This window comes from Boleophthalmus pectinirostris, unplaced genomic scaffold (genome assembly GCF_026225935.1).
Source record: "Boleophthalmus pectinirostris isolate CB_2022bp ecotype Guang Dong unplaced genomic scaffold, ASM2622593v1 HiC_scaffold_12, whole genome shotgun sequence".
NCBI lineage: Eukaryota > Metazoa > Chordata > Actinopteri > Gobiiformes > Gobiidae > Boleophthalmus > Boleophthalmus pectinirostris.
Genome location: NW_026571018.1, coordinates 18,681,308 through 18,695,063, shown reverse-complemented (window position 1 = coordinate 18,695,063; position 13,756 = coordinate 18,681,308). Strand labels below are relative to the sequence as shown.

The 13,756-nt window shown below is 38.7% G+C and overlaps 1 protein-coding gene across 1 annotated transcript; it reads left to right on the top strand.

Moving 5' to 3' along the window:
* Window positions 1-297: 297 nt before the first annotated feature.
* Window positions 298-13,748, top strand: cltca (clathrin, heavy chain a (Hc)). Its single transcript, XM_055148828.1, is given in 27 exon segments — window positions 298-445; window positions 550-723; window positions 2,512-2,709; window positions 3,160-3,360; window positions 3,790-3,942; window positions 4,009-4,131; window positions 4,289-4,426; window positions 4,521-4,685; window positions 4,782-4,962; window positions 5,108-5,271; window positions 6,034-6,159; window positions 6,528-6,670; window positions 7,401-7,635; window positions 7,729-7,851; window positions 7,932-8,077; window positions 8,149-8,223; window positions 8,225-8,330; window positions 8,424-8,616; window positions 8,704-8,861; window positions 8,941-9,213; window positions 9,287-9,604; window positions 9,758-9,889; window positions 9,975-10,085; window positions 10,163-10,333; window positions 11,301-11,522; window positions 12,543-12,618; window positions 12,699-13,748. Coding segments are annotated over 27 exon segments (4,245 nt in total). The 5' UTR covers window positions 298-439; the 3' UTR covers window positions 12,833-13,748.
* The last annotated feature ends 8 nt before the right edge of the window (window positions 13,749-13,756 follow it).

Here is a 13,756-nt window from a genome sequence, read left to right as displayed (position 1 = left end):
TTAGATTTGAGCTGTAAAAGGTTAAATAAGTGACCTCTATGGCTAATTATTGACCCGTAATACTACATTATACATTGTTATTTGTTGCAGCTCAGGCCTTTTAATGAGACAATCTATTTAAAAACTGTTTACTGGGATTAGCCTTTATTATTTTAATTGTATCTGTGGCATAAAGTAGTACCAATATAAATAATTTATCGCAGTATTTCTCTATACCAATATACTGTGCTTCAAAATTTGGTATCGTGATAGGGCTCGCAAAACCAAAATTTCACTAATGTCTACTGCTAAAGTTTAAAGAGTTTGTGTTTAAAGAGTCTGTTTTCTGCAGTTGCACATCATTGAGGTCGGGGCCCCACCAACTGGAAACCAGCCATTCCCAAAAAAGGCGGTAGATGTTTTCTTCCCTCCAGAAGCACAGAATGACTTCCCAGTGGCAATGCAAGTATGTAGCAGTTTGTAATACTTCTCAAAGGGGGTCTCACTTATAAGTTGTCTTATATTTTAATGTCAAACTCAAATCAATGACCAAACCCCATTGTCTTGCAGATAAGCGCCAAACACAATGTGGTTTTCCTCATCACCAAATATGGCTACATCCACCTGTACGACCTGGAGACTGGCACCTGCATCTACATGAATCGCATCAGTGGAGAGACCATCTTTGTCACAGCTCCTCATGAGCCCACTTCAGGCATTATCGGAGTTAACAGAAAGGGACAGGTACTACTCGTACATGCCCCTTTGTATTTTCTTATGAGATATGAAGGTGCAATGTAACTTTTCTAGCCACCTGCTTGTCTTCATGGTTGTGTTGTTGCTTTTCCTGCAGTGCTCCACAGTAGAGCATTAAAATCTTTTGGAGACAAGTCGGTGTTGCCACTAGGGCAAGCTGCAGGTCAGGTCTACATGTTTTTCAAGCTATTTTTAGCAATCAAAACATGAGTAAATGCATTAGTTAATTACAATGGAGTATTCCAGACAAAGCAACAAATAAGAAGACAAGCGGATGCAGCATATCCTCCACCAGAAAAGTTGTGTAATTCTCCTTTTAAATGTTATTGTCCTATAGAATGTTATGTAATATGAAACCCAGCAATTAGATTTCAGTATGTGATTCTAGGTTGGTCCAAAAACAAAATGACTGACATGGCTTTATAAACTGAAATTAGCCAAACCCAAAACAGAGGTAACGCTAATAACGGCAACAACTGTAATTTGTCTATCATCACTGAGCGAGTCCAAACTGTGCCAAGAATGAATGGAGATAATCCCGAGAGTTGTGTTTCACATGGGGAGAGCAGAGAGGCTTGATTCCTGAGGCCTTTGTTGAACTAGAGCAGAAACTGGATTCAACCAGCTGATGAATAATGTTCCAGTCGGGCCACGCTCCCCATGAATAATTTAGTAAAGAGGAGGAAACTGATCTGGGGCAGAGACAGACCTGTAAGCTTAGGGCAGTGCGTTGTATTTGTTTTGCTTCTATGGCTTTTAGAGTTGCACAGCAATATTATCAATAAACCTGAACTGCTTAAAGGTGCACTTTGTAACTTTTCCATTGCTTTGCCTGGAATGTTCCACACTATAAAAAAAACACACATATTGGGTGAGAGTGGGGTCACCTTTCCATAGATATTACCTGTAACTTGGCTTGATGGTTTCACCGTGGAGGTGAAAATGTCAATACTTATCATACTTTGGAACATTTAGACAAAGCAATAGCCTCCACATAGAGACACGCTGTTGACGGATCCTCAAACAGAAAAGTTCCATAGTGAACCTTTAAATTGGTGACCTGGACAGACATAATGTTACCACCACAAATAAGCACATGATTTAAAGTCACAGGTACTGGCTGGTGCACTTAATCCTCTTAGAGCTCCCACTCTCCTCGTAATCACTACCTCTTGTACGTCATCAGCATGGCATATATTATCCAGTGTTCAGATTAAAATGTTCTTACAGTCTTAAAGAAGTTGGTTAATCATGATAGTGGTTATAATCTATGAAACTCTAAATGAATTTACCTACTTATCAAATGTATAAAGTTGGCTAATGAAGTGTTCAGACATGCGCTATAATCCCTTTCTTTGATCAAAAACTCGTCACATGCATTAAAGGTGTGCTATGAAACTTCTCGAGGGGAGGGTACGGCACCTGCTTCTCTCCATGGAGATGTTGTGTTCCCTAAAATGTTCCATAGTATGCCATTAAATGTATCTGTCATAAAGTTATTCAATTGTAGGTGTTTTATTGCTCAACAATACCTTGAAAAGAGAGGCATCCCCTCTCCACAGATTTGACCTGTAACTTGGCCTGATGTTGTCAAATGCTTGTTTCCATGGAGATAAATGTTTCTTGCTGTGGACCATTCCAGGTAAAGCAAAATCATCTCCATGGAGAAAAGCTGAAGGCACACTATTCCAGAAAGTTACATATTCCATCTTTAAAGCAAAATTGAACGCAGCCTAATGATTTCTTCTTTTTTTTATGTCTCACTGATCGTGTCAGGTGCTTTCCGTCTGTGTGGAGGAGGAGAACATCATCCCCTACATCACTAATGTCCTACAAAACCCAGACCTGGCTCTCCGTTTGGCTGTACGCAACAACTTAGCCGGAGCTGAAGAGCTTTTTGCACGCAAGTTCAACAACCTGTTTACTGCTGGAAACTATTCAGAAGCTGCTAAAGTGGCTGCAAACGCCCCAAAGGTAAGATTTCGAGATGTTTCACTGTATTATTGGAATTTGAATAATATTGGTGTTGAAAAATATATGACAGATAATCAAGTTTTTCTAATTATTACTTGGTTTGATCGGATTGTAATAACATTAATTAAGTGGCAGTTTGTGGAAAAAAGCTGAGAAGAAAAGTACAAAAGTGAAGGAAGTGTTGAGGTTATTTAACAGAATACCTTTACAATGTCGTTAACACAGAAAATGTCCCTCAAAATACAGGGTCAGTTTATGTACAGACAGTTTAATCCCTAATCGAATCTGATAACGGTGTACATTTTATTTAATGGTTGCTAGGTAACAATGATAAATTTGCTTCTATATATGTGATATCTGCTACCCAACCAGGAAGTAAAATTAAAAACCAGGATGTAGGATGTACTAAAATAATTTTTATTATTATTATATTTTTTTAATTTTACTTAGGGTATCCTGCGTACCCCAGACACCATTCGCCGATTCCAGAGCGTTCCAACTCAGCAGGGCCAGACTTCTCCACTTTTACAGTACTTTGGGATTCTTCTGGACCAGGGCCAGCTCAACAAGTTTGAGTCTCTGGAGCTGTGCAGACCTGTGCTGCAGCAAGGCCGAAAGCAGCTCCTGGAGAAGTGGCTGAAGGAAGACAAGGTATTCACAATCTCCATGGGAACAGCTACAAACAGGAAGTGGATTTCCTGAGCTGCACTTTTGTTTACACTGTTTCTCCATTATCTGAGATTGTGTGAGATCATATGTTTATAAACGTGTCAGATGCTTGAAGGAGTTTTTTTTTTTTTTTTTTTTTTTTAGTCAAGTAATCATTCAGTGCTGTCTTGGTTGACCAAATGTTCGATTAGTCGACAAATTATTTGATTGGGATTATAATGATTTATAAGCAGTAAGGTAAAAGCATGGAGTGAGTTTTTGAAGTGACTGGACAGTTTAATCTGCCTTTTTTATGAAGGTAATTTTAATAGTACTTATGATTTACAAGATCCTGTACTTTTGAGAGCATTTGCTAGTACCATTCCTCCTTTTAGTCAGTGATTAAATTTCTGCTCATCTTTTGCGTTTCAGCTGGAGTGCTCAGAAGAACTTGGTGACCTGGTGAAAGCAGTGGACCCCACCTTGGCTCTTAGCGTCTACCTGAGAGCAAATGTCCCCAATAAAGTCATTCAGTGCTTTGCAGAGACTGGACAGTTTCCCAAGATTGTACTTTATGCAAAGAAGGTCTGTTTATTATCTATTAATTGAATACTACATGAGAATGTTATTAATGACCATGGTATTTTTTAGGTGGGATATACACCTGACTGGATCTTTCTGCTGAGGAATGTGATGAGGATAAACCCAGAGCAGGGCCTGCAATTCGCCCAGATGCTTGTACAGGATGAGGAGCCTTTGGCCGACATTACACAGGTTTGATATTTTGTTTGACATTATTATTGTAAAAGTATATTTTCAAACATAGATTCCAGTACCAAAAGAGGTGGTCTTGATCCGGATAAATGCCTTTGTGATGACTGTTTTAAGTGGCCTGTGTGTCTCTAAAGATAAGCCTCTTGTGTGTGCTCAGATTGTGGATGTGTTCATGGAGTACAACCTGATCCAGCAGTGCACTTCCTTCCTCCTCGATGCTCTGAAGAACAACCGCCCCTCAGAAGGACCACTGCAGACCCGCCTATTGGAGATGAACCTCATGCACGCTCCTCAGGTACACTTCTGAGCAGGAGATACAATTTTATAACATGTATTTAGTTACGCAGTATAAATAAATATATTACATAACGCATAACTCTTTACTGTAGGTTGCTGATGCCATCTTGGGCAATCAGATGTTTACCAATTACGACCGTGCTCACATTGCCCAGCTGTGTGAAAAGGCCGGGCTGCTGCAGCGGGCACTGGAGCACTACACAGACCTGTATGACATCAAGCGTGCTGTAGTGCACACACACCTGCTCAACCCAGAGGTACAAGTCAATTACATATGGGGGCAATATTACATCACGGTTTAACGGCATCACTGCTAATAATACAATCAATAATTTTTTTGTCCCCTTTCATAGTGGCTGGTGAACTTCTTTGGCTCCCTGTCAGTGGAGGACTCTCTGGAGTGTCTGAGGGCCATGTTATCCGCCAACATCCGACAGAATCTGCAGATCTGTGTCCAGGTGGCATCTAAGTACCACGAGCAGCTCACTACACAGGCTCTGACCGAGTTGTTTGAGTCTTTCAAGAGCTTTGAAGGTGAGGTACTTTAAAAGCCATTAAATTATGAGGCTGCTTTTTACAAAACACGTTTATACTCATCACTTTTACTGAATTTGAATGACATGTTATTACTATGACTATTATTATGTTTAACGCTAAATTTGTGGATTGTTCTGCAAAGGTTTGTTTTACTTCCTGGGCTCCATTGTGAACTTCAGTCAGGATCCTGAAGTTCACTTCAAATACATCCAAGCTGCCTGTAAGACAGGCCAGATCAAAGAGGTGGAGAGGATCTGCAGAGAGAGCAACTGCTACGACCCAGAGCGCGTCAAGAACTTCCTGAAGGTATAGTTGCAACAAACATGTGATTCAAGTTTTGGAAAAGGCAACTTCTGTAATGCTACAATGCTGTGGTGACATTTCGTATTAAGATAGTTTGGAAATATCTTAAATTGGTGGAGCAGATCATCCATACTTCCCAGTTCACAGTAGATTGTAAAATGGTTCATCTGAAGACTTCTTAATAGAAATAACAGCAAATTAACAAGCAAGAATTACCAGAACAGTCCCCTCTCCACGCTCTAACTATTGTGCTTTCCTCTGTCTTTGTAATGGCAGGACATGTATCAGGTAAATGTATCTTTCTCACTAGTGACAAATCTCCCTAATGAACCCCTTTCCTTGACCTAGTCTGTGAATTGGACTTAACATTTGTATGGTGGTGTATGATACATCACAAACCATACACATGATGTGCCCCTGTGCTGTAGAACCTGATGTGGTAGACTTGGCTTTTTGGTGTAATTAATTATTATCCAAAGTAACTAAATAGATGTCATGTGTAAAGCCTGATATTTAAAAAAGGTAGATGTTTATAGATGTATATACAGTAGCTATTATTGTATAGTATAAGTCTTTAGTGTAGCATGTTACCAGATTATAGGGAATGCACAACCTTGAATTGAATACATTTTATGTTGTTGGAGAAATTGTGTATCTGCCGTAATTAGAATGGGCGTTTTAGTCGTTTTCATTCTTATTGATGATATTAAAAGGGTAAGTGTCTATTTAATTGAATATTTCCTTTCCATGTTCCCTAATGAACAGGAGGCCAAACTGACTGACCAGCTCCCATTGATCATCGTCTGTGATCGTTTTGACTTTGTCCATGACCTGGTTCTTTATCTGTATCGCAACAACCTTCAGAAATACATTGAGATCTATGTGCAGAAGGTAGGCCATTATTTCTCACTATTATTGTACAGTTTTGCATTTCCTGTTGACATTCTTATTGTGGTAGGCCTACATGTGAATAACAAATCTTGAAGAAAATATAGATCATAAACTATAACACTAAAACAAATTAACACCATTGACACAGTAATCCCAAGAAGGATTATCTATCAAATCTTTATAATCTTTATAATATCTATAAAAGAACTATTCTAAGCATACAGTACTGAATTAAACACTTAAGTAGTTATTTTAGTAGTTAAATTCCTCCTCTAGTACAAAAACAAAGTACCCAAAAATGTATTTAATGAACAATAAGTAATGACTAATTATCATGACAGGCCTATTCACATGTTTTTATGTTTTAGGTGAATCCCAGCCGTCTGCCTGTAGTGGTGGGAGGTCTTTTAGATGTGGACTGCTCTGAAGATGTCATTAAGAGCTTGATCCTTGTGGTCAGAGGACAGTTTTCCACCGATGAACTTGTGGCTGAAGTTGAAAAGCGTAACAGGTAATTTATTCTTGTTTAACTCGAATGATAAATGGTACAGTGAATGAATAGGTTGAGTTTACATTGTAGAGTATATGATGGCAGATTTTCACTATTTTTGAACAAAATAGGCTATTAATACTTATTCAGTGTTTCCCATACATTTTGTTTAGACTGTGCTGCCACAATTGGTTTCTGTATTAATAATTTTCTTTCATACAATTTTTGAAGTTTGATTGTCACTTATTTCCTGTATTTCAGTAGTTACTTTTAATGTTAATGACAATACAAGGAGCAACAAAGTGAGATTTTATTATATCAATAGCTAGACCATGTCCTTTTTAGACTATGGGGGGGCGTCAGTCTATTCTCTTAATATGAAATTCTGCTCATAATCTACATTGAACCCTATGATCCACAAATTTGCCATATTAATCTTATGATTTAAAACCCTTTCAACTGACAAGAATCATGTGTTTGATTTAGAATAATGACACTTTATCTTCTAAACTTTTAAGCTATTGTGAAGACATAATTTCACTTTCATTTATGCTGACATAGAAGACCTTGAACTTCATGGCAGTTTTTGTTTCATGTCGATAAGCCCAGTAATTACAGCGATATTAACCATAAATCAAGTCAGCAAATCCGCAGTCTGAAAGTTAAATGGCAAATTCCACCAAAGAATCTAGATTCTGTTTTAAACTAAACTTTTCAACTTGTATAATCATGTTTCTCGTCTGTTATCCAGACTGAAGCTGCTGTTGCCTTGGTTGGAGTCTCGTATCCATGAAGGTTGTGAGGAGCCAGCTACCCATAATGCTTTGGCCAAGATTTACATCGACAGCAACAACAACCCCGAGCGTTTTTTGAGGGAAAATCCGTACTACGACAGCCGTGTGGTTGGAAAGTACTGCGAGAAGAGAGACCCTCATCTAGCGTGCGTGGCATATGAGAGAGGCCAGTGTGACCAGGAGTTGATCAATGTGAGAATGCCATCATCAGTTCAGAGTGTTTCTGTTCAGATTTAGTTTTTTTTTTACAGTGAAATGTCTAATTTGTGTTGTATTTTTCTTCAGGTTTGCAATGAGAATTCTCTTTTCAAAAGTTTGTCTCGTTACCTGGTTCGTCGCAAAGACCCAGATCTTTGGGCCAGTGTTCTCCTGGAGACCAACCCCTTCAGACGACCACTTATTGATCAGGTAAGTTTTAACCAAAATACTTTGTTTTTATGTCTATGTATACAGTATTTGAGTTTGATTATTGGTGCATCTGTTTTTAGGTTGTGCAAACCGCATTGTCAGAAACCCAGGACCCAGAGGAGGTGTCAGTCACAGTCAAGGCCTTCATGACAGCAGACCTGCCCAATGAGCTTATTGAGCTCCTGGAGAAAATTGTATTGGATAACTCAGTCTTCAGTGAACACAGGTGCTTATTTATTATAATTTTTAGATATTTATATTTTACCACATGCTTCATAAAAATTTCCCCTCAAACAGAAATCTCCAAAACCTGCTGATTCTGACTGCCATCAAAGCAGACCGTACACGTGTGATGGAGTACATTAACCGGCTGGAACTACGATGCTCCCGATATCGCTAACATTGCAATTAGCAATGAACTCTTTGAGGAGGCCTTTTCCATCTTTAAGAAGTTTGATGTCAATACTTCAGCTGTACAAGTAAGAGTTTTCACTTCTTTTCTCAATCTTGTATCTATCTTCTCCATCTTGTACTTTCAAAGATAAGTAATTGGTTGCTTTATTTTCCCCAAGGTGCTTATTGAACATATTGGCAATTTGGACAGAGCATATGAGTTTGCAGAGCGCTGTAATGAACCGGCCGTGTGGAGCCAGTTGGCAAAGGCCCAGCTTCAGAAAGGTTTGGTGAAAGAGGCTATTGACTCCTACATCAAAGCTGATGATCCTTCTGCATATATGGAGGTTGTGCAGGCTGCTGATAAGAGTGGTAAGAAACTTTGCTTAAATCTATATACAATATGTACTGTTTTTATTCTAAACATTTGAATGAACACATGATCATTTTCTTGCACAGGAAACTGGGAGGACTTGGTTAAATTTCTTCAGATGGCTCGTAAAAAGGCCCGTGAATCATATGTGGAGACAGAGCTGATCTTTGCCTTGGCCAAAACAAATCGCCTGGCAGAACTGGAAGAGTTTATTAATGGACCAAACAATGCACACATCCAGCAGGTCAGTTCTTTAATTCATTGTGTATTTTACATGGATGTAGTTATTAATTGCTCTAACCCTTTTTGACTATCTTCGATAGGTTGGTGACAGATGCTACGATGAAAAAATGTACGAGGCAGCTAAGTTGTTGTACAACAATGTCTCCAACTTCGGCCGCTTGGCTTCCACTCTGGTGCACCTGGGAGAGTATCAGGCCGCTGTGGATGGAGCTCGAAAGGCTAACAGCACTCGCACCTGGAAAGAGGTGTGCTTCGCTTGTGTGGACGGACAGGAGTTCAGACTGGCCCAGATGTGCGGCCTCCACATTGTAGTGCACGCTGACGAGCTGGAGGAGCTCATCAACTATTACCAGGTAAGAAAATAAATCATTATTAAATATTAGTTCACATGTTTACCTGTGCTAATAATAATCTCTCTCCTGCCAGGATCGGGGTTACTTTGAGGAGCTGATCACCATGCTGGAGGCTGCTCTGGGCCTGGAGCGTGCACACATGGGCATGTTCACAGAGTTGGCCATTCTTTACTCCAAGTTTAAACCGCAGAAGATGAGAGAACATCTGGAGCTGTTCTGGTCCAGAGTGAACATCCCCAAAGTCCTGCGGGCAGCAGAACAAGCACACCTGTGGGCAGAGCTCGTCTTCCTCTATGACAAATACGAAGAGTTTGACAACGCCATCATCACCATGATGAGCCACCCCACAGATGCCTGGAAGGAGGGACAGTTTAAAGACATCATCACCAAGGTTGGTCTTAGCCCTCTTTTGCACTAGTTTATTAATACAATATTATCTTTTAGTAATATTAATATATTAACATTAACAATATTATATTGCTGCTTACATTTGTTTTTTCTAGGTGTATATCTAATTAACTGTATGGGCTTTTTCCCTCTGCAGGTTGCAAATGTGGAACTATATTACAAAGCCATCCAGTTTTATTTGGAGTTCAAACCGTTGTTACTGAATGATTTGCTCATAGTGCTTTCACCGAGACTGGATCACTCCCGTGCCGTCAACTTTTTCTCTAAGGTATCAATGAACAATGATTTTGTTGTCATATTTTGCCTTGCAGTACCCATTTTGATATTAATTGCACATGTATTCATTTCTGCAGGTTAAACAGCTGCCTTTGGTAAAACCATACTTGCGTTCAGTGCAGAACCACAACAACAAATCAGTCAATGAAGCACTTAACAACCTCTTCATTGTAGAGGAGGATTATCAAGTGAGAAATCCAAATAAAAATGATCATTGGTTGTTTTTTTTTTGTTCAGGGATTTAATTATTGCTGTGTTTTTTTAGGCACTTAGAACATCAATAGATGCTTATGATAACTTTGATAACATCTCACTGGCCCAGCGCTTAGAAAAACACGAGCTGATTGAGTTCAGAAGAATCGCTGCCTACCTCTTCAAGGGCAATAACCGCTGGAAACAGAGTGTGGAGCTTTGCAAGAAGGATAAGCTCTACAAGGTATTTATTTTGTATATCTGATAGTTTACTCAACCAGATCAGGCACGTTGAAGATATTAGAATGCCATAGTATTAATATCATCAAGGTGGGCTTCAGATGGTATTGATGGAGCTCATTTATTAACCTGTGGCCAAAGCAGCACTTTTCACAGCCTTGAGATCATGAACACTTATCACGGCACAGATAATTTACACTACTGTTTCTAAAGTTTTAGAATACACTTTTTCCAGTTTTTGACTGAAAATCATTGTTTAATTTCAGAGTGCAATGACATTAAAGCTTAGAACAAATAAGCAATTTGAGTTGAAAATGAAATCATTGAATCAATTTATAGACCAAAATGTATTCTAAACTTTAGATTCCTAAAAGTAGCCACCTTTGGCAGATATAACACCTGAACACACTTGTGGCGTAGCATTCTTTCTGCAGTAGAAATCAAATATTCTTCACAAAGTTTTTCCCAAGTCTGTTGCAGAAATTCCCATAAATTTGTGGCACTTGTAGGTTGCTTGGCTTTCACTCTTCTGTCCAGTTCATCCCAAAACCAGTTCAATGGGGTTTAAGTCTGGAGATTATGCTGGCCACTCCATATTTTCAACCTTATGATCTTGTTCTTTTTTCCTGAAGTAGATCTGGCAGAGCTTGGACTTGTGTTTTAGGTCATTGTGTTTTTTATAACCTCTGGTTGTTCAATACTTACCTTTGTACCATGTCAAGATATTCATTGGATTTGCACGACTTGAATTGCAATAAATAACTGGAAAAATTAGGGTGTTCTAAAACATTTGACCAGTAGTGCATATAACCAAAGAATAGGCTAAAATCAATTTAAATCCATATATGCCTGTCAGTGTAAATGCATAAAATGTATTGCTTATTAATCGATTACTAAAATAATTGTTTCTTGCAGCTATACTACTGCCCCACCCCTTGTTGACACACTTGTTTCGTGGTATTTTCTTGTAGGATGCCATGCAGTATGCCTCTGAATCTAAAGACACAGAGCTCGCTGAGGAGCTGCTGGCCTGGTTTCTTCAAGAGAATAAGAACGACTGTTTTGCTGCCTGCCTCTTCACGTGCTATGACCTCCTACGGCCAGATGTGGTGCTAGAGACTGCATGGAGGCACAACATCATGGATTTTTCTATGCCATATTTCATCCAGGTCATGAGAGAATACCTCAGCAAGGTGAGTGGGCATTGCACAGATTTATGTTAATGTAAATAGGCAACTGTAAGGTCTGTCACTAAAGTTCAAGCAGCACAAACAAAAGGATACGATTCTCTAAATGGTAAAGTTTTGGATATGAATGTCATTATCTTTTTCCATTTCAGGTTGATGCAATTACAAATCAGGTGAAAGTCTTGGTTTAACCTGAAAATCTAGTTCAAAAATTGCCTTGTTTTTGCATGAGTATCGATTTTGCATAAGATTGAACATTTTAAAACTTTGGGATAATGAAAATTTTGTTTGATCAATAGCAAGTAGTAAAAGTAGAAAACTAGTTGAGTATTAATCCAATGTTGGAACAAACTGGTTGTAAAAGCATGTACAAAAAAAAAACACATGAAAATGATTTTAACTTGCATAAAGTTACTGTTGATGTCACAAAATGTTAAGCCTATGGAGTCTGCCTGGTGTTTGCTGTATAATTTGTAATATAATTGGCATGACATTCTTCACTGTTTCAAAGATGCTCAAGGGCATAAAAGTGCATAAACATAGTGCATATTGGCATGGAAATTTGCTTTATGACATATTATTTTTTATTACTGGACAAAAGCCACTGGTGCCTTAAGCTGCTCCAAAAAGACATGCCGAGAAAAAGTAGATTTTATTAGTGTGTATCTGCATACGATATATACACACTGATTTTGTGGAATTATTAAAGATGCACTGTGTAACTTTTTGATTCAGGGTCAATCACCTGCTTGTGTCTATGGATATCTCATTGCTCTGCCTGAAATGTTCCAGACTGTAAACAGCTCTGCCTTACATTCATGAAATCACTGGTGTTTTTACTGCTCAAAAATACCTTGAAAAACAGGCATTTGGTCTCTGTGAAGATAGAAAGGTTTAAGACCGTACTGTGAAACATTCTAGACAATCCAATAACATCTCCATGGAGAAAAGCATTTGACTGACCCTCTATCAGAAAAGCTACACAATGCACCTTTAACATGCTGGATGTTTTTTATGCATTTACAGGTAGATAAACTAGAGACTTCAGAGTCCCTGAGGAAAGAAGAAGAGCAGGCAACAGAGACACAGCCCATTGTTTATGGTAGGTCTAACTTCCCAACCAGTTAATTTTATGAGCTCAAATCTAATAAATGTGAGTAAACTATTTGTGTTTCTTTGAAGGCACACCACAACTGATGCTTACAGCAGGCCCCAGTGTCCCTGTTGCCCCTCAACAGGCCTACGCATATGGTTACCAGGCCCCTGCAGGCTACCCTCAGCCAGCTGCTCAACCAGGCTTTGGTTATGGCATGTAAAGCTCCCATCCATCAGCCACAGTCCTTCACCAGACCTCTCTGCCTTTCAGGATACAAAACATCACACCTACATTTTTATTTTGTACTTTACCCCTTTTGCTATGAAGGACTTTTTTCTGTTGTATCACAAAGATTAATAATTTTTCACATTCCATATTGACTAGATTATTTTTCTTCTGTTATTTTTGAATGGAAATGGTTTGTGTACATTGGGGAGGGGGGCTTTTGGAAGAGCGAGTCCTCTTCAGTCTAAAAGGTCTGTTCTGAAGCATCTGATTTGCACTCTGTAGTAAGAAGAAATGTAGAACCTCTTGATGTGTGAGCAGCTTTTTCTGTCCACCTGTAAAATTCATTTATTATTGTATATTCAGATGATTTGTATTTGAATATAAAACTGCCGCTTCAAGTACCACAATCCTGAAACACTACGTTTTATCATCACTTGCTTCATGGCATTTGACGCCCAATTTTAATAGAAAGTATATTTTCCAGCAATGCCTGTGCAAGATGTCCTTAGCATCTGCATTCATATTTGATAGTACTTTGAAATACTGCTTGTAATGGGACAACAAACCGCTCTGACTGACACACTCAGCCCCCTTTCACCGCAGTTTGTTTCTGCTGTTTGGGTTGCAAGAAAGATTTCTGTAAACTTTTGCTTTTATTGTGTTCAGTTGACCAACTCACTCATTTCAGAATCATGTCACTGCAGCTCATGTGGTTATTTGAAGTTTTTATCAGAATGGCTTGTGTGTATACAGAAAATTCATTGATTAACTTTGAACTTATATTCTTATCTGAATTACTTTAGAATAAAACAGTGCACTTATAAGAAGTGATTGTGCATAAACAGGATTATATTGAATGAAACCGCAGTTTTGTTTTCCACTTGAAAATAAAGGCTTCTTGTTTGTCAGTTTGTTT